Raw genomic sequence first — 21,679 nt, 5'->3', positions numbered from 1 at the left:
ACACAACTCATAACATATCTTCATATACATTGTATCTATATGCGACAAACTAATAGACAATAGATTCCTTCAACATACTAGTAGTCATCACATCTTGAATTATCTAGTGACAGTATATAATCAATAGCGGAACGTGTAAATAAATATAATTGTATTTTCCTTTATTCTTCGTGAGAAGCTCATCTATAAATATCGACAGGAAGTGGAGCACTGTTTGTAATCATATACTAGTTTTATGTTCATAAATGAAACATTTACACTATCAATGATTACTAAAAGAACGATGAATAAGGCAACAGTAGTATTCCGCTGTTCGACAGTCATAATTCGGCTAGGCAAAAACAAATCCGTGTCACAAACTTAAACCGATTGAAACACGTCAATTATAAGGGCAATACACCGGAACAACAAACACATTGATCTACAATAAAAGCAAACACCACCATACATGGAAACGAACTATAAATTATGGAAGCGCATGTGGTACACCCCTTGTAAAGTTATTTTGTTGCTTATAAGTCGGAATTATTAGTTATGTTGTGTGTTATAAGCTGGAATCTAATCAACATGTGGAGTCAACTTGTCGGAATGATGAAGAAATAATTGCTTTACAGTGTCGACTTGCTGATATAAATGTAATGACATAGTAATAAGAAGTCGACATGATGAATTAAACTTGTTCATTGATTAAGTCGACAACTTGTTTATTTGAAGATGAGGTAAACGCACGTGACTATTTTGGAAAAACATAGGTCTATTTTTAAATTGATTTCCATATTTCATTTGTTTAATGTGCTTCGGTTGTGTGAGTTATTTTGTATGAAAAGGCAGTCAAATATCAGAAAAAAGTACAAGCAAATAACAATATTTCTGACATAAAGGGAATATACCCCACCATTTAATCAGGCCGTTCATTTTGCTTAGTTCTCAAATGGAATCAGTACTATACTAAACTCGTGAAAGATTCCCAGGAACCCTCTCTCTTTGCCTGAGATTGCTGTTGACTCTAAAAATTTCAAGATTTAAAAAAAAAAAATTTCTGTAGATGCTTTATCTTGATCTAAAAGAAAACTCCTCTACAACGATACACGGTTTATAACATAAATGGAGATTTACAAATTTATCAGGACAAACAAGTTTTATTTACTGCAAATCAAAACTCTCAGAATTGTGCGTCGTGTCTTTTTGTTGTTGGGATATACAAGTTCCCGACAATGTCCACTCTGTGTACTATTTCTATTTGTATCTTTCTGATGAGTTAAGCCTTTTTCAATTGATTTTTATAGTTCATTCTTATGTTGTAATGTTACACCACTGTCAGAGGTAAGGAGAGGGTTAGTATCCCGCTAACATGTTTAACGTCGCCACATTCTATATGTATGTGCCTGCTCACTGTCAGGAGCCTGTTATTTAGTGGTTGTCGTTTTTTGATGTGTTACATATTTGTTTTTCGTTTACTTTTTGTTCATTAATAAGTTCGTTAGTTTTCTCGTTTGAATTGTTTTACATTTATCATTTCGGGGTCTTTAAAGTGGAATAGCTTTTGCTCATTGTTGAAGGCCGTACGGTAACCTATAATTGTAAATTTCTGTGTCATTTGGTCTCTTATGGAGAGTTGTCTCATTGGCAATTATACCACGTCTTCTTTCTTTATACTTATATGAAAGTAAGAAGATGTGGTATGATAGCCAATAAGACATCTCTCCAAAACATACCAAATCACTGAGAAGTATGCAGCTATATGTCACTATATGGTCTTTAACGATGAGCAAAACCCCTACCGCATAGTAAGCTATGTAAGATCCCGAAATGATAAATGTGAACAAATAATGAGAAACATAACAATCTAAAAGACGAAGACGCCGACGTCATTAATACCGACGACTGAATAAAAATTTGCTTTGTCTCACTTCCGCGACATTAATGTCGCAGGTTCGACACAAATCAAATGACTAGTACTTTATTGTCAACAAATGGAACACTTTTAATCATCGCACACTCAATTACAGGGAAACAACGGATAATATATGTTCCAATTGTCCTAACCATAATTCCTTCCGCTTTTCCTCAAGGATGACCTACCGCATTCGACCAAATCACTGGGTTTGTAATTTCACGAATAACACGACAGATCACTCACTTTGAGCAAGATCAGCTCACTCTTCGAGATCTTCGCCGGATTTTGCTGATTTTATATTGGCCAGTAATACTGATCTATTGAGTTATCAGCTACAGCTTATTTTTTATGGTTTTTGTTATGCTGTGTCACGGCGGTCCCAGGTTTGGGTTAGGGTTGAGCGCTCACATACATGTTTAACTCCGCCACATTCTTCATATGCCTGTCACAAGGCAAGAGCCTGTAGTTCAATGGTTGCCGTTGTTCATGTGTTTCCATATTTGTTTTTTGAAAATTGTTTTGTTATAAATAAGGCCGACACATTTTTCTTTTGAATTGTTTCACATTTCCACGTGGTGGTCTTTTATAGCCGACTATACGATTTGTTAAAGACTGTACGACTGCCTTTGATTGCTGACATCCTCTTCATTTAAACTCTGGTAGCTAGTTGTCACATCACATCCCACAACTTTATTGAGTAGTGGCGTCGGCGTCTTCGTCATTTATATTGTTAGGTTTCCCGCCGATGTAGTTTTACATGTCATTTCTGATTCTTTCATAGCTTACTATACGGTAAAGGTTTGCTGATCTCCTTATTTTTTTTTAGCTAGCGGATCCCTCCCCGTGCTCTTCCTTCGATATAATTTACTGCGATTCTACATAGATACTAGGGAACAGGACAATATTGTTTTGCAGTAAGTAAAACTGTTTTGTAAATCTCCATAAATTGTTATAGGAGTTAATAGTTTAGATCATACAAGATTTAAAAAAATGTTTTTTTTTGTAGATGCATGCTTTGATTTATTAGATCAAAATAAAGCATCTACAGAGAAAAACACTATTTTTTAAATCTTGTATGTTACAGAAAAAATGACTTTTTATAGGCAGCATTACAACTTTTCACTGACAGCGGCAATCTCATACAACAGAAGGTTCCGTTGAATCTTTCACGAATTTATCATTATACTGATTCCGTTTGAGAACTTAGGAAAATAAACGGCCTGACTAAATAGTGGGGTACATCCCCCTTTTGTCCGACATATTGTTATTTTTTTAGTACTTTTTTTCTGATATTTGTCTGCCTTTTTATACAAAATAACTCACACAACCGAAGCACATTAAACAAACGAAACATGGAAATCAATTTAAAAATAGACCTATGTTGTCGACTTAATCAATGAACAAGTTGAATTCATCATGTCGACTTCTTATTACTATGTCATTACATTTATATAAGCAAGTCGAAATTGTAATGCAACTATTTCTTCATCATTCCGACAAGTTGACTCCACATGATGATTAGATTCCAGCTTATAACACACAACATAACTAATAATTCCGACTTATTAGCAACAAAATAACTTTACAAGGGGTGTACCATATGCGCTTACATGGTAAATCGATAAACTCATCATAGATACCAGGACTAAATTTTGTATATACGCCAGACGCGCGTTTCGTCAACAAAAGACTCATCAGTGACGCTCGAATACAAAAAAGTTAAAACGGCCAAATAAAGTACGAAGTTGAAGAGCATTGATGACCAAAGTTCCTTAAAGTTTTGCCAAATACAGCTAAGGTAATCTATGTCTGAGGTAGAAAAGCCTTAGTTTATCGAAAAATTCAAAAATTTGTAAACAGTTTTAGTAATACGTTTTTGACATTTCATGTGTGTTTTATTTTATCTTAAAATAAAAGGTTGAATAGAAGTATATAAAAAAAACTAATTTAAAAGTTTTGTTTCAGACCTTGTTTGATATCAATAATTGATAATACCTCTGTTAATCATCACTATAAATAATGTCTATTGTATTTTCATTGTTTGAAATACATTGAAAACTTTATTGGTAAATTCAAATGATTTAGATTTCAAATTAATGCTGGTCATAACTAGTTATTCATAGAAAATTAATTCCAGAACTATGGAGTACTCCTTTACATTTCATTATTTCATTCCCATGAAGTTTAAATGATCGTTTAAAAAATCACTAGTTATTATTAAATTGTCTTTAGATAAAAGTTGTTATATTGATGTTTGTTCTAACCTGAGATTTGTTAAAACATACAATTAGCAAAACTGATATTTGTTTCTAGTTTCATTATTATCCTGACATACAAAATATTCATTTTCTCAAACAATCCTTTGCATTTCTAATGTGAATATGTTCAACGCATTGGTCCCCTGATGAATCCTGAGATAGATATCTATACTAGTATTTGTTATAGAACAATACTGTTTTATCCAGGCAAATTAATATTTTTTCTGTCTTAAACTTAAATTAAATAAAAATGCTTGTCTCTTTTTAAAAATAGCTTTAATTAAAATTATGTGACAAGTAAACTTGTCAGATATACACGTCGACTTGTCAAATACGTAAATCTATGGAACGCCGGAACTGTCTTATAGTGTAAATATTTAATGTGTTTTGTCGATTTGCCTTTACGTCCTGTCATTTCTTCTTTATGTTATGTGCAGATGCCTTTATTTCCTGACACGGCATCTCTTTGTTATGTAAAATTAGTAATTTGTTTGGTCAAACAATTGTATGATATGTCATTGCTAAACTTTGTTGTGTAAAATATGCATTACATTATGCTGTAACTACTATATATTCTGTGAATAGTTCGAAACTTTATGATCAACCACCTTTTCATTCTCTTATATTTTATCTATGCTGTGTCTATTCTTCTTTTACGTAAGTCAGTTAATAATTGCGTCCTGTCTCAAGTGTTATTGTTATGTCAAATGTTCTAAAGCGTTTGTTTTGATACACATTTGTACTATGTAAATCTCATGATATTATAGTATTTTGGCATTATGTTTTGTTTATACATATGTATCTCCAGTGAAAAACCCAATACATCATGGTATAATTCATATGCGTTTTGCCGAACAATTGATACTCTCTGTGAGCATTCATTACGTCATGTGCAAATGCCTTTTACATTATGTGCAAAAAACTAATACGTTTTGTGCAAACCTCGTTACCTTATGTGCAAACATCGTTCACCCTGTGTGCAAACATCGTTTACTCTGTGTGCAAACATCGTTTACCCTGTGTGCAAACATAGTTTACCTTATGTGCAAACACCTATTACGTTATGTGCAAATACTTATTAAGTTATGTATAAAAACTACATCATTATGTGCAAACACTATTACGTTATGTGCAAATACCGCTTACATTATGTGCAAACACTATGTAAGTTATATGCAAATGCCTATTACATTATGTCCAACCATCTAATACGTTATGTGCAAACACCTATTACGTTATGTCCAAACACCTATTACGTTATGTGCAAACACCTATTACGTTCTGGTAAACGCTTTTTTGACACAGATTAAAACAAAACGCATCAATGATATGCATTTTGAAAATGAAGAAAATTAAAAGTTTGACCTTTCTTACAAACTGTGGATTTTTATATTAATTATATTGATTGATGTAAAAATGCTATATACATACAATGTATCTAGTTTTATGGGAAATTATTTTGCTCTACGAGACCAGGATGATTTGTTATTACCCTCCAAGTAGGGTTTTCATCTAGCGAGAAACGTGTACTAGATTAATGCTACAAATGTAATGACGTCTCCCACGATTCATGTAGCAGTTAAGGAAACCTACAAATGTTTAAGATTTTTTTTTTTCATATTAAAAACTGCAAAAAAACTATGTTAATTGGACATGCTTTGATACTATATATGCCCTTGAATTTTTACTAGATAACATTTTTGTTCGCTTTGGGGATTCCGTATATCGTCAGATTATCGGAATTCTAATGGGGACTAACTGTGCACCACTTATTGCGGACCTGTTTTTGTATTGTTATGAGTTACAATTTATGACAAAAATAAGCAAAGACCCATCGAAACAACATCTGATAAACAAATTTAATAATACTTTTAGATATTTGAATGATATTTTGGCTCTCAATAATGACGACTTCAGTATGTATATTAATGAAATTTATCCTGTTGAACTTACTTTAAATAAAGCTAATACTAACAATGACCACTGCCCTTTTCTCGATCTTGATATCTATATCACTAATGGAAAGCTGAATACTAAAATTTATGATAAAAGGGATGATTTTTCATTTCCTATCGTTAATTATCCGTTTTTAGATGGTGACGTTCCCTTGTCACCATCTTACGGTGTTTATATATCTCAACTTGTACGATTCGCTCGTGTATGTAACAATGTTTTAGATTTTAACAAGAGAAATTTATGTATTACTGAAAAAATATTACACCAGGGTTTTCGATATTACAAACTAGTCAAAACATTTACTAAATTTTATCATCGGTATAAAGACATCATTCGTAAATATAGCTCAGCATGCAGACTTCTAATACGTTCAGGTATTTCACATCCAATTTTTTATGGAAATATTCTTTATAAAGCACAAAGGTGTCAGTATTCACCTCAGAAACTTACAAAACCTTTGAATAGAGTTATTAAGAAGGGATATAATTACGATACTGTTGTCAAGTCTTTAAAGATTGCATATTTTGGCGTTAATATTGAGTCACTGATAAGGTCTTTGCATCGGAACTAAACACATTTATTCTAAAAACAGTTGTTGGCATGACACGGGTTATGTTCTTCTCATAAATGTTATGATGGTATGATACTAAACCCCTAACGGGAAGGATTGTGCCTGATGTTCATATGATGAAATCATAATCTTTCAGTCAGTTTAATTGAAGTCTGGAGCTGGCATGTCAGTTAACTGCTAGTAGTCTGTTGTTATTTATGTATTATTGTCATTTTGTTTATTTTCTTTGAATTTTAATGTGCGTATTGTTATGCGTTTACTTTTCTACATTGGTTAGAGGTATAGGGGGAGGGTTGAGATCTCACAAACATGTTTAACCCCGCCGCATTTTTGCGCCTGTCCCAAGTCAGGAGCCTCTGGCTTTTGTTAGTCTTGTATTATTTTAATTTTAGTTTCTTGTGTACAATTTGGAAATTAGTATGGCGTTCATTATCACTGGACTGGTATATATTTGTTTAGGGGCCAGCTGAGGGACGCCTCCGGGTGCGGGAATTTCTCGCTTCATTGAAGACCTGTTGGTGACCCTCTGCTGTTGTTTTTTATTTGGTCGGGTTGTTGTCTCTTTGACACATTCCCCATTTCCATTCTCAATTTTATTATCCTGTAATCTACAAAAAGGACGCATACACATATTTTTTTTTGAATGAAAGTGTTATCAGCCTTGTTTCACCTTCACTGGCCATACTCGAAATTAAATCCCGCAACTTGAAACACCAGATAATGACTTTCATTTATCCGTATTTGGTCCGGTAACTTTTCGAACCGTGTCATCAAGAACGATACAAACAAATAAATATTATAGTAAATTGAAATGTTTTCTTTTATTATTTTTTTTATAAGTGATATGCATATCGTTTATTTTGTTGTCTATAAGAATAAATAAATAATTTCGTTGCTAAAATGGTCATCCTAACATAATTTTTCTTTTGAATTTCAGAAAAAACCTGATTATCTATAAAAAAAGATGTGGTATGAATGCCAATGAGACAATTCTCCACGAGAGACCAAATGACAAAGAAATAAATAACAATATATAGATCTTCGTATGGCCTTTAACAAAACACCCATACCGCATAGTCATCTAATCTATTTATTTTTCTACCCCATTTAATTTTTCACCAGTTAAAAAAAAAAATGTTTACAGTTAAGTAATTCGCTTTTATCCTGCAATAAGGTATTTATTGTATACAAATAACAGATAAACGAAATTTTTTTTTGCTTTGTTTGTACATGTACAAATAAATTTTCCTGCTACCCGTTTCCATGTTGATCAATCGGTAATATATTTCTCTCTGGGTAATCTTCATTTTGGGGTTTTCTTCGAGTCCGCGTTTCAATAATTGTAAAAATCAAAGACAATGGTTAAGATTTAAACAACTTATGCTCAAATACCAGGTGTAAATTGTAAACAATATATGTACATTGTCAGAAATATAAAATCTATTAGTTCTCGCTGCGAAACAGGAGAAAATTCGGTAAGCCTCGCTTTTCGTCCTGTTTCTAAAGCTCGTACAAATAAATTTCACGTTTACCGACAAAGTACATTTATAATCAATACATTATTCCACAGTTGTTGATATATATAAAAGAAGATGTGGTATGATTGACAATGAGACAACTATCCACAAAAGACCAAAATGACACAGACATTAAAACAACTATAGGTCACCGTACGGCCTGTTGATATAAGTTTATCTTTTTGTTCAATATTTCAACGAATATCGTCGTATAAACTAGAAACATCAACCTATTTTCCGAACGGAGAGTCGTAATTCAATGAATATTATTGCGGGATATACGGTATAAACGATAAGCTTCGATGCGTTTAGTTATGAACGCGAATGGTTCGATAAATATAGCTAAATACACAATTAAGCCAAATGTTCATAAAATGAATTTACTGTACATCATTATTTAAGAAATTTTCTGTTTAAAAATATAAAATTTCATACAAATATATTCTTTTGGATCTAAATTTTATCATTCTAAAATATGTTTTGACAGTTTCCGTTAAATATTGCCATTTTTAGATATATATCGGTCCCCCTTTTCTCGGCTACTGTTAAAGCGAAACGGTTTTTTTTATTAATAGGTTGCGAGGCATGAAGTTCATATGATTCAATCCAAATTATCCTCAAAGTGCGGAACAATCTTGAATTGATGCAATTTTGTTCGCCTTGAAATCGACGTAACATATTTAGTCAAAATTCTTAAGATACAATCACCTATATAACGAAAAGAAAACTGTGAAGACTTTAACACGAAAGGGAAGGCTTAAATTCTTCTGTAATTTTCCTGCTACCAATTATAAAAGAAATTCATGTTTTGTATTGTTGGAATTTCGGAACCCTCTTATTCATCCGTTTAAATCACCATGAAACAATTGCCAGATACATGTAGCTCCCAGTTTTCAAAAATCTTTAAATGTGCAGTATGTCATTGATACGGTTTGAGTTCTCAAAATGAAGCAAGATAAAATAAAAATAACAAGACATTTATAAAAAATATAAAACCCTTGTTATGTTTTATCAATTTTTGAGAACATCTTTAGGTTGAAGATATTAATCAAAGTACTGAAGTACTGAACATCGGATGACCGCAAGTTCTAGTGGACGGTCACAAGCACTCTTTCTTTTCTTTGTCTAAGAAAACAAAATCACATCTCTTTAACTGAAAGTGACGTAAAAGTACAGATATATATTTTTTCTGTGCGTGGAGGATAAATTCAACGTCATCGTAGAAGTGATACAAATCAGTAAACTGTTTTTTTTTTGTTATACATTATTTTAATATTTGTAAATTACAGTTACAGGTATATATAATTTTTATCCATTTGTTTATCATTCTATTGCACTATATTAATTATAGTGCTGTACAAGTGCATGGTGGACACTCTGCTGTAATAATGCGATTTTTCTAATAGATTGAATTTGAGTGGGCATTCATTTTTTCCAGCAAAACATTCAATGTCCCACGCAGAGAGAGGGAGCAAAGACAGATAACTCTGCATGGGAGATTGCAAACGTTCTTATAAATATTAAAGATTTTTTACCTTATTTATGTTTCTAACGAGTTTAACGACATTTTCATATCATTAATTTATGTTCAAAACAATATGTTTTTAGGAGTATCCATTTGAAATGAATTAAGAACAAGTGATAAGGAATGTAATTGTGCACTCGATAACGTCCGCGTATTTATTATTATCATGTTTATAGATCGGTTACAATCTCAAAAATAAGGTTACGTAATGGAAATTTTAGGCGACAGCAATACACATTAATGCCCTCACGGTCATCCGATGTAAAATGAATAGAGAAGTTGTTTATTAAGATATCATTAGATAAACAAACACACGGACCTATTTTTTTTCTCTTTTTGATTTCTTATTCAATGACCAGTGGCGGAACCAGAATTTTGAATAGAATGGATCTGCGTTTGTTGGTTCTATAAGCAGTTTGATTAAGAGGGGGCTCTGGGCTCAGTTTTGCCACAACTCCCTGCTGATTAAAAAAAACAAATACAAGATAAGAGGTGGCTGGAAAATATCTTCGTCCTCGGTCCATAACATCTGAATAGACACATATATAATGTGTTGACCTTGTCAAAAGTCTATAACTCATACGTGTAATTCGGCGCCTTCTCAAACCATATGTTATGAATATGTATGCAAGATGTGAAATGACCCGCTTGGTGCAGATGAAAGAGAACATTACATAAATAATTAAGGCCGTTAGTGCTCTCGTTTGAATTGTTTTACATAATCTTTTCGGGGCCTTTTATTGTTGACTATGCGGTATGGGCTTTGCTCATTGTTGAAGGCCGTACGGTGACCTAAAGTTGTTAATTTCTGTGTCATTTTGGTCTCTTGTGGAGAGTTGTCTCATTGGCAGTAATACCACGTCTTCTTTTTTAAATCAACTTATTTTCCGTTCACATTTTCCGTAAAGAAATGAGGTTGCATTTTGTTTTTTACATGTAGCTTGTTTTGCTTCGAATAACAGGACAGAGCTTTTAGTTTCAGTCTATATACACGCCACCTTAAAATAATAAATTGTCACATATAAATTCTGTTTGTTTGCTTTATGATGTGGCTGATATTTAGCAACAACTAGTGGCTTAAATGCGATAAATAATTACAAACTGTTCTCTTCTGAGGATATTAAGCCATCAAATGCCGGAAATTTAACTATGTGTATTATATTTCAGATCAAATGTTATTAATTCATGGTCGTTTTATTATGCATATATATTACACACTGAAATTGAAAATTGAAATATCAATCATTAATAAGTGTTTATTTGCATTGCTAATCTGCAATATGCACGATTTGTTTGCTAAAAATGTTCTTGTACAATGTTTTCAAAAATGCATTAAATGTATTGTATGACTTTTGTCAATCTAGGCACACTTCCAGAGAGACACACCTCGAGAATCGTGTCTATATATTTGCAAATATTATAATTTTCAACAAGTAAAGTGAACAAAATATAAAAAGAATGGATGTATAACGCACACTCTTTAAATAGAACAAAAACTAAATATTTATATAACATTTTTATATCAATCAATATATAAAAATACTACATTTCCAATACTAAATCAACATCCCGATGCACATATATAACCTTCAGTTCACATTCAGCATCCAATGGATATTACCTTGATAAAGAATACAACGAAGTAATTCAGAACTTTTTAGAAAGCTAAAACTTATAATTTTCTTAATTTTCAAAGTGTATATCACTGATGCGTTTTGTTTTAATCTATGTCACAAAAGCGTTTACCAGAACGTTATAGGTGTTTGCACATAACGTAATTGGTGTTTGGACATAACGTAATAGGTGTTTGCACATAACGTAATAGATGTTTGGACATAATGTAATAGGCATTTGCACATAACTTACATGGTGATTGCACATAATGTAAGCGTATTTGCACATAACGTAATAGTGTTTGCACATAATGATGTAGTTTTTATACATAACTTAATAGGTATTTGCATATAACGCAATAGGTCTTTGCACATAAGGTAAACTATGTTTGAACATAGGGTAAACGATGTTTGCACATAAGGGGAACGATGTTTGCACATAAGGTAAACGAGAATTGCACAAAACATATAAGTTGTTTGCACATAATGTAAATGGCATTTGCACATGACGTAATGAATGCTCATAGAGAGTATCAATTGTTCGGCAAAACGCATAGGAACTATACCATGATGTGTTGTGTTTTTCAATGGAGATACATATGTATTAACACAACATAACGCAAAAGACTATAATATCATGAGGTTTACATAGAACAAAGGTGTATCAAAACAAAACCTTTAGAACATTCGGCATAACAATAACACTTGAGGCAGGACGCAATTTTTAACTGACTTACGTAAAAGAAAAATAGACAGAACATAGATAAAATATGAGAGAATGTCAAGGTGGTTGACCATAAAGTTTCGAAGTATTCACAGAATATATAGTTGTAAAAGCATGATGTAATGCCTATTGTACACAACAAACTTTGACCAAACAAATAACTAATTTGACATAACACAGAGATGCCTTGTCAAGAAATACAGACATTTGCACATAATATAAAGAAGAAACGACAGGACGTAAAGCCGACAAAGTGACAGAACACATTAAATATTTACACTATAAGACATTTCCGGTGTTCCATATAAATCGATTAGTTTCCTCTTGTTAAGTATTGCATCTGATTCATTAGTCGACTTGTGACATAATTAAGTCTTCTTTTCACTCGATTATCTTTACTTTACAAATTGCACTTGTCAGATATATAAGTCTGTGTTTACATATCATGAAATAGGCAAATCTTGTTCTTAGGCGACGACCATTTGATATTCGGGGGGGGGGGGGGCTGGAGGATTTTGAAAATAAATAACTCAGCCTTGAAAATCACAAAAATAAATGGTTTGTTTTGTGGTAATTTGAAAATAAATTATCTGACTTGCAATGTATTGAAAATAAATAACTCAGCAGGTCTAGTCGAAAGTATGAGATGGCACTAGATTCTTCATAAACTTCCCATTTTTTTTTAATAATAAAAGTATATAAAATATTATTTAAATATACTTGAAATGTCTGAAAATTAGTTTCATTTAACGTGAGGTATATTGTCTCAGGAAACCTTATCTCACTTTTATTTTTACAGGGCCGTAACTCCATTGAGGCAAATGCCTCAGCCTCATGTAGGAAATTTCAAAACCAAACGCTGTCTCCATATCAAATTGTGTTCACAGCGAGTGCCTTGCAAGAACAAGTTCTGTTTTCCCTCAGACATAGCCCTGATTTTTGGGGATCAATGTTTTTTATTTATTTGTCTTTTGTTCATTGATTGCCCTTCTGTATTCTGTTAGTGTAGCATTCTTTTTGTGAGCTAGTAATTTTGTTATGAATTTGATTATGAGTTCTAAAAAAACAGCAGCCACAGACTTAACTATGTGAATTCCATTTTTGCTTAATCATGGTCTTTTGATATTGTCCCTAGAAACTTAAGTCTTACACTGAATTTATACATTTTGCTTTAAGACCAAAATATTGTCAACAAATTATTGAAACAAAACTTGCATTTTCAGATTATGAAGGGGTTTTCGGAACATCCAGAAAGCATGATTTTGCATCATTGTTCTATAGCTTCTTGGGCAAAAAAAATTTTGGGCGAACATATGTTTGACAATACTTTTAAAAAAGGCTAGTTACAACCAAATTTAATATTATGTATGTATGCAATACATGCATATACAGTAGGGAATATAAAAGATTCATTTCTGGATAGGATGATGATTAATTCTGATTAAATGGTACATAATGACTTGACTATACATGCATTATTTATAATAAACAAAACATTTAAAAATTGTATATTTTCGAATAACATAAATATACTTGTGAAAATGAATAATCAGTCCCTTGCTTTCATGAAAATGAAAAATCTTGCTTCAATAGTGCAGAAAATGAATAATCTGTCCTCTTAATTTACAAAAATAAATAACCGATCAAAAACAAATCCCCCCAGAATATCAAATGGTCGTCCCCTTATTTTTTTACCTAATAATTTCTTTACTGTCTGATAAGAAGACTTAATTAACCATGTTAACCGACAGGTAGAATTTTTAAGCTGATAAATGTAAAAAAGAAGATGTGGTATGATTGCCAATGAGACAACTATACACAAGAGACAAAATGACACAGAAATTAACAAATAGGTCACCGTATGGTCTTCAACAATGAGCAAAACACATACCGCATAGTCAGCTATAAAAGGCCCCAAAATGAAAAATGTCAATTCAAGCGAGAAAACTCATCAGATGGATCAAAAAAGAAATACTACACGGAGTGGATGTGTTCGGGTACTTGTATATTCCAACAACAAAAAAGACACTAGGTACAGATCTGGGAGTACTCACAGTTACTGACAGCGAGTTAAAAGCGACTTACAACACAACAAAATCATGCATCTAGGACAGAATATCAGTCATTACACATCCAACATATGATGGGTTTAGTGTAAAGATGTCATAAACAGTCAGAGAAAAACATGACCTTGTGTAGTTACAAGATACAGGTATCGACAAATTGTAGATCTATGAATGTGTATTTGTATACAACAATTTTATTTAGTTTGGTTTTAATTTACTGATAACAAAATCAATAGTAATACCAATAAAAGCAATGTTCAATGATCTAATAATAGTGTTGAATTGGTAAACTTTGAGAATAAGTTCATTTAAAGGATCGATAAGTTCACCAGGATTGTTTTCAAAATTCCGGGCACGGTCAACAATATTTCCGTAAAATGAGGATGTGCTATCCCGTTTGAAATAAGTTTTCTACAGACACAACCATACTTCAAAACCAAATCTTTATATCTGTGGAAGAATTTAGTAAATGTTTTAAGTTATTTGTGGTAACGAAATCCCTGGTTTAATAATTTGCTAGTAATACATAAATTACGTTCGTTAAAATCAAAAGGGTCACAACAGACAAGGGCATAGCGAACGATTTGTGAAATATAAACACGGTAAGATGGTGCCAAAGGATATTCACGATTCAAAAAAGAAAAATTACCGGTATGGAACGAAAAGAAATCACCATCCAAAAAGGAAAAATTAACAATGTAGAACGGAAAAAAAAATCACCATCCAAAAAGGATAAATTAACAATATAGAACGAAAAAAATCGTCCATTTTTTCGTAAATGTTAGTATGGAGTTTCCTGTGTAAAACCGAAATATCTAAATCTAGGAATGGACTGTTATTACCTTATAAAGTCGATTTATTTAAAGTAAGTTCCAGTTTTGCAGTATATTTAAAAAAATCTTGATTATTTAACGACTATTCTTGATTATTTAAGACGACTTAATTAAGTGACAAGAAGGGGCAGATATTTGCCACCATACATAGATTTCTTGACAGATGTTTTTTTATTAAGTTAACTTAACATTTTAAGTAATATTCGCTGATTTTATCTTTTTGCAATACTTAACAAGACGAAAGCAAAATAAGTGTGTAACACTAGTTAACCATTTTGTTTTCTTTTAAACCAGGAGATAACAGTCATTACAGCGTACAACGCATTCACTAAAGATAGAATTTTGAACTAAATATGGCAAAGATAGTTTGGTTCCTTGTAGCATTTACGTATCAAGTGTTTGTTTGCTTTGCTAATTTCCAAGAATTGGACGAATATCAGAAAGTGCGACAACTAAAAAGCAACCTCATGGAAAAGTATTCTAACCAGCTCATACCAAGAAAAAGTCTATCTGATGAAGTAATTGTCAGAGTTTCCCCGTTCATTGATCTTTTATTAGATTTTAATGAAAACGTTGGAACTTTTTCAGTAATTGTACGCTTCAAGTTGATGTGGCATGATCATCTTATAAAATGGAACGTAACCGAAAACGACATATATGTAATTCGTTTCCCAGTTGAGGAGGTCTGGTTACCAAAGATGATGATAAGGAATACGATAGAAAAACGGTCCATTTTTACTTTCGATGATCGTTTGGACCAACAGACTACTTATGTTAGTCATTTATTTGACGGTCATGCCTATGTTAAAGCTGGCGGTATAGTGGAAGCCATTTGCATTACCAGTATGTATTACTTCCCTTTTGATTCCCATGTGTGTACAATTGAATTATATTTTGAGGAAAATCAAGTATACATTGGAGACTACACCTACGGTGACCGAACTAGAAGAGCCCTTCAAGGATTTACGCCACATGACGGATGGGACATTACAAATGTTAAAGCTGTACAAGACGGTTATGATCGAGCAACGTATAACCTGCAAATCAAACTTGAACGGAAACCTTTATTTCTGTTCGTTAGTCTTGTCCTTCCTGTTTTACTTGTAGGTTTTGTCAATATTTTTGTGTTTTGTTTACCAATAGAATCTGGAGAAAGGATATCACTTTCAGTAACCTTATTTCTAACATTTGTAGTTATAATGACAATAGTTGATGAAAATCTGCCTGAGAGTAGCGAGGTTAGTATTTTCATCTTGATTTTGTTACTGAAAGTGATAATCAGTGTCCTGACAACTGTGATGGCTATAATCACCATAACTTTTTATTACCGACATGATGATATAAAAATAATTAAAAAGAAGTCGCTGTTGAAATTGTTTACATGTGCTCAGATATGTAGACATAAGGGAAAAGTTAAAGACGAGCAGACAAGCCAAACACCGTTGCCCTCTACAGCTGGTTACAATATGGGTTGGAAAGAAATTGTACAAATGATAGATCGAATCTGTATAGTTGTTTTAGGCTTGGAATTTGTATGCGAAATTATAGCTGTGTTGATTTTATTACGGGGTCGAGAGTTGTCATAAGTGTTAATTACTTGTTAACTTACCAAAAACTTGAAATTTCTTTCGAAATTGAAACCTGTCAAAAAATTAATATACTCATTGAATTATTTACAACATATAATAGATTATATGACTATGTTATAAGACCTTTGATATTTTGACATACATAGAGTTGGAAAAAAACAGGGTAGCTTGCTTTTAAACATTTGTGTACGCAGTAGATAGCTATAGCTTAGTTTATGAAGACAAAATGTACAACATTTTAGTAAAAAACTTGTCATTTCACATCATAGCCCTATAAATTCACCTCATCACTGTTGTCATGTTAAATTAATGTTTACTTTGACAAACTAGAATATGGAGTCGAGGGACTACAAATATTCAAAAAAAAATATTCATTCAATTATAGTTATTATTTAGTTTTGTGACTACATCATTTAAACTGTAACGTTATGTATGTTTGATTAGTCATACTTAATCGACTGTATTATCAATAGGGTACATTCGAGTGAATCTGTACGTTCTACTCACTTGTTATATGCATTAGTCATGAAGAGAACCGCTATTGGGGATAATCTCATAAAATATATAGCTAGTTCTGAATGACCTCCCCTTGAAGACCTCTGCATTGTTGTGTGTAAGTCCATCGTAGTTGTGCACTGGTCATGAGAAAAACAACTACGAATCAATGAGAAACTATATGTATCGTGCTATTATTTCCTGTTGATAAAGTTGATATCTATTTCTTTTTCCAAAAAAAAAAATTAAACCGATCAAGCTCATATTTTCACTGTATTTCTTTGTATTGTGTATTATGTATTTCACTAAAAACTTGCATGTTTTATAATAATTATTGTGTAAGGATGTATCATGTATCTTGTCCGACAAGGGCCTAAGATTTGTAAAATAAAATAATGTTTATTGTCTACACTGGAGAGTCACAAACGTTCTAAATAAATTGAATGCTTATGGTTCTTCTAACATTGATGTCAATCATCAATTTATCAAATTTAAGTCGCGTTCTTACGCCCTTTATAGTCAGCTACACAAGAACATATTCTAGCAAATCGTGCAAAGAGAGGCAACAGACTCAAAAGGAATATTCAAACTCATAACTCACGAAAACACACTGACACAATCATGGCAAAACACGAAAATCATATAAAACAACATAGACAAGTACAGACTGAGTAACATGAACCCAATCAAAAACCAGGGACAATATCATGTATTCCGGAAACTGCAAATAATTTGTTGTTAGCTTCAAGTTGAGCATTGATAATGAAGACCGTCTTTCCGGTCGTCCGTTAGACCGGCACAATATGTTTCGTCGGTTTTGTAAGCGCATCTCCTCATAAACCACTCAATATACATTGGGGGTTCCAGCAATTTTTAAATGGAGAGGGGGTCCAATCCAGGAGAAAAGGGGATTCCAAATATATGTTCCCATACACATGCATTGATAGTTGGATCCGTCACTGATATAACTATTTATTAATTTTTATCGGATTTCTTATCTTAATAGGTAATAAGATGACCAAGTTATACAACTTGTGCGCACGAGTCACACAACTTGTGTGCGCAAGTTACACAACTTGAGCGCACAAGTTACACGTGATCTTATAGATATACGCTGTTTTGCTAAAGAGACTACTTTATGGAACGCCGTAGTTGCAGAATACGAACATATGTTTAAATACATGAATGCACATACTTTTCAATATCTTCACATGTTTTTTTCTGTCATACACATACTTTTCATATATATGAACATAGTTTACTTTATATGCACTTACCTTATATATATATATGTGCACATACTTTTCCTACATATGCACATCGTTTACCATTTTTTTTTTAATATATTTGCACATAGTTAACTTCATATTAATATATTTTTTTTTCGTTAATTTTTATAAATAAGGCCGTTAGTTTTCTCTTTTGAATTGTTTTACATTGTCATATCGGGGCCTTTTATAGCTGATATAGCTTTGCTCATTGTTGAAGGATGTACGGTGACCTATAGTTGTTAATGTCTGTGTCATTTTGGTCTCTTGTGAACAGTTGTCTCATTGGCACTCATACCACATCTTTTTTATATTCATATGCATATACTTTTTTTCTATATATGCACATACATTATTCTACATATGAATGTACAAATGTAGTTCTGCATGTGAATACTTTTCTCAGTATATATGAACATAGTTTTTCAACGTGAGAATTGCAATTCATATTATGCTTTTCTGTTGTTTTTTCAAACTGAACTAAGGGTTCCAATATCATAAAAGGAATGTTTATTAAGGATTTCTTAATGATGTATGTTGTTCAATAAAGCAACTTTTGAAATCATTTTGATATGAATGCAATATTAATTTGGTATGTATGATGGTATGGCGCTGTTGTCTTCATCTATAGTCACTTGGTTTTCATGTCAACACATTGAAGGAGTCGATGTGTTTGTATTAAATTTTAACACAAGGATTATTACCACTAACGGGTCAAAAGTTGTAAAAATGCATTCTTATAAAACTTAATTTAAATTGTCATTTGTTTTACCAATTTTAATTTTAAGTGTTTTCAAAGTATTCAGTATAGTCTAAGATCTCAATATGTGAATTGTTTTCAATTATTATGATGTTATAGAAAGGACCAAAGACGGGGATTTTTTTTTATGACCTGCCGATAGGCGTATGGGGTATGATACATGTATTACCCTTGATCGTCCGTTTTACCGTCTGTCCTTCCATCTTTCCATTTTATTTTGCTGCACTCTATCTAATTCAACTTTGCCTCTACTTAATTTGATAAAGCTCAAAGGTAAAAAACTATAAAACGCAAAAAGTCATCTGCTGTACTACAGTTTTGCTCCTTTATAACTAGAAACAGTTCATTTCTCTTCTTTTTTTTTTTGTTTGCACTCTTACCTTAATCCCCAAATGCTGAAAAATGGAGACGCAAAACAAAAAATGCAGAGTAAATTGTGCGCGCAAGTTGGTAACTTGTGCGATTAAGCTGAATTATTTTTTTGCATTGTACTCCAGGGCTTCTCTAGTACGGGATAATGATATTTGATAAAGCTATTTAGAAAATAAGAAGTCAACACATTATGTACATAACCTCGCGTAACATCGCACGATTTAGTCCCGACATGTCAAGGGTAATATGATACTCAGAGGTGAATATGCAGTTTTGTTCGACGTCGAAAGTGAACATTTCAACCAATCAAATGTTGATTTTACTATCAAATTGAATATGGAGTGGAATAATATAGTTTGTCGTTAAATTTGATTCGTCAGTTATCGATTATAATACCGATGACTTTTTTTGAATTGTACTGTTTAAGTTGTTGGTCCTACATTTTCTTCTCCACGTTTTTCCTTTCTCGTCTTCTTGTTTTTAGTATCAAATATAATATGTAGTACACACTATACTAATATATAACAAAACATATATCAAACACAATTTATAATTGCTGATCGCCCACAAGACTCGATTTCTGCTATAAGGTGTTAGTCTTGGTTTGCCTTTCTTAACTTTTCAGCCTTATTCTTTCTTTCTGCTCTAGACTGAGCCCTTGTCATCTTCTTTTCGTCTTCTGAGTCGTCAGCGATAGGATTAGCTACGTACTCACTGACGACTTTCCATCCAAACTAGGAAGAGTCGGCCAGTTTTATAAGTTTTTGCCTTCACGCACTAAGTCAATACCTTCAACAATATTCATCTTTGCTGTCTGCACTGAATCAATTCCTAATTCTTTTAGCTTTCAGGTTAGCTTTAGCTTCTTTCAGCTTGGTGAACACTCTCACTTCATGGCGATACTGGTTTTCATTTCCTTTACGCTGAAAACTATAATTGTCAGTCATGGTTTCTTCAAGCTTAGCTATCTGAGTTTGGGAAATCTTCTGCTGTGACTGTTGCAGTTTTGACTGGAAAAATGAAAGCCTACTATCCATCACTGTAGTTATGCTGTTTAGAAGATCTTGCTGTGAAGAGGAAACTGCATTTTTCACCTCATGTAGAATAACTGCCTTAATTGAATCGTCTAAATCGGTGTTCATCTTCACCAGTTCGACGTTGGCGAGAGAATGATCTAAAAGGGAAATAAATCCGCGAAAAGTGACCATTCAAGTGATACTATAATTATTATCACGTGTCCATACATATATTTGAAAGAACCGTTAGTACATTAATTTTCCTCTATACTTCGAAACGCTAAAAATTATTTATAATTATATGTTCCTGCTTTAAGTAATACGTTTTGGACATACCACTTGTGTAAAAGAGTACACGTTTTGCTCTGAAATAATACTTTAGAAGAAGTTTAAAAGTTTGAATTTCAGAACGCCAGAAGACTCTTATATATCATTTGTTCTTATATTCCCATTAAATTTGAATAAACGTATAAATAATTTACTAACAGATATTAAAATGTCCATAATTTAATGATGAAAGTTACTTGAGTGGACCCAGTATCAATTTATTTTACTACCCCCTGAGATTAGGAGAAACATGATACAAAATCGACAATTCATGGTATAATGGTTGTGTTCTGATTCATAACAAAATGTTCATTTTCTAACAACAACTGATATTGTGAGTATTACTTTGATTAACAATTCAAACGAAATAACAAACGGCAATATTTGAATACAACAAATTAACGGAAAACAAATGTGTAACACATCATCAATCGACAACCCCTGAATTACAGGCTCCTGACTTAGGACAGGCACATACATACATACATGATATGGCGGGGTTAAAAAGGTTAAACAAGTTGCTTTTGTGACTCATACCATTTTTTTAGTTAAGCAAATTGTTTTTATAGCACCGTCCGTATATTGTGCTGTAAGACCACTGTCACAGGTTAGCGGATTGTTGAGTGATCACAATAATGTTAAACCACGACATATTCTTTTTTGTAAACTTCCGAGGTTAACTGATTTGGTCAGTTCTACCGAAAACTGATTTAGACAGTTCTACCTAGAACTGACTGAAACTGACTGACAGTTCTATCCTAGTTTTAAACAGTTCTACGACTAGAGCAGGTCTACGATTAGAACCAATTTGGTCACTTCTACGTCTAGTGTTTATTTATTCAGTTCTATCCATATAAAAGTTTTAAGAACTCTTTGTTTTAAATATAAATAA

At 32.5% G+C, this 21,679-nt stretch overlaps 1 protein-coding gene across 1 annotated transcript; it reads left to right on the top strand.

The window, feature by feature from the left end:
- The first annotated feature begins 15,313 nt into the window (after positions 1–15,313).
- Positions 15,314–16,546, top strand: LOC139500427 (acetylcholine receptor subunit beta-type unc-29-like). The gene has a single exon (XM_071289164.1). The coding sequence runs from the start codon at positions 15,314–15,316 to the stop codon at positions 16,544–16,546; it is 1,233 nt and encodes a 410-aa protein (XP_071145265.1).
- Positions 16,547–21,679: the final 5,133 nt, after the last annotated feature.

This window comes from Mytilus edulis, chromosome 13, assembly GCF_963676685.1.
Source record: "Mytilus edulis chromosome 13, xbMytEdul2.2, whole genome shotgun sequence".
NCBI classification, from domain to species: domain Eukaryota; kingdom Metazoa; phylum Mollusca; class Bivalvia; order Mytilida; family Mytilidae; genus Mytilus; species Mytilus edulis.
This window is presented reverse-complemented; position numbering and strand designations above follow the sequence as displayed.

Bases quoted from the DNA above. Each gene is read 5' to 3' on its own strand.
- LOC139500427 (XM_071289164.1), top strand. From the start codon at position 15,314: ATGGCAAAGATAGTTTGGTTCCTTGTAGCATTTACGTATCAAGTGTTT.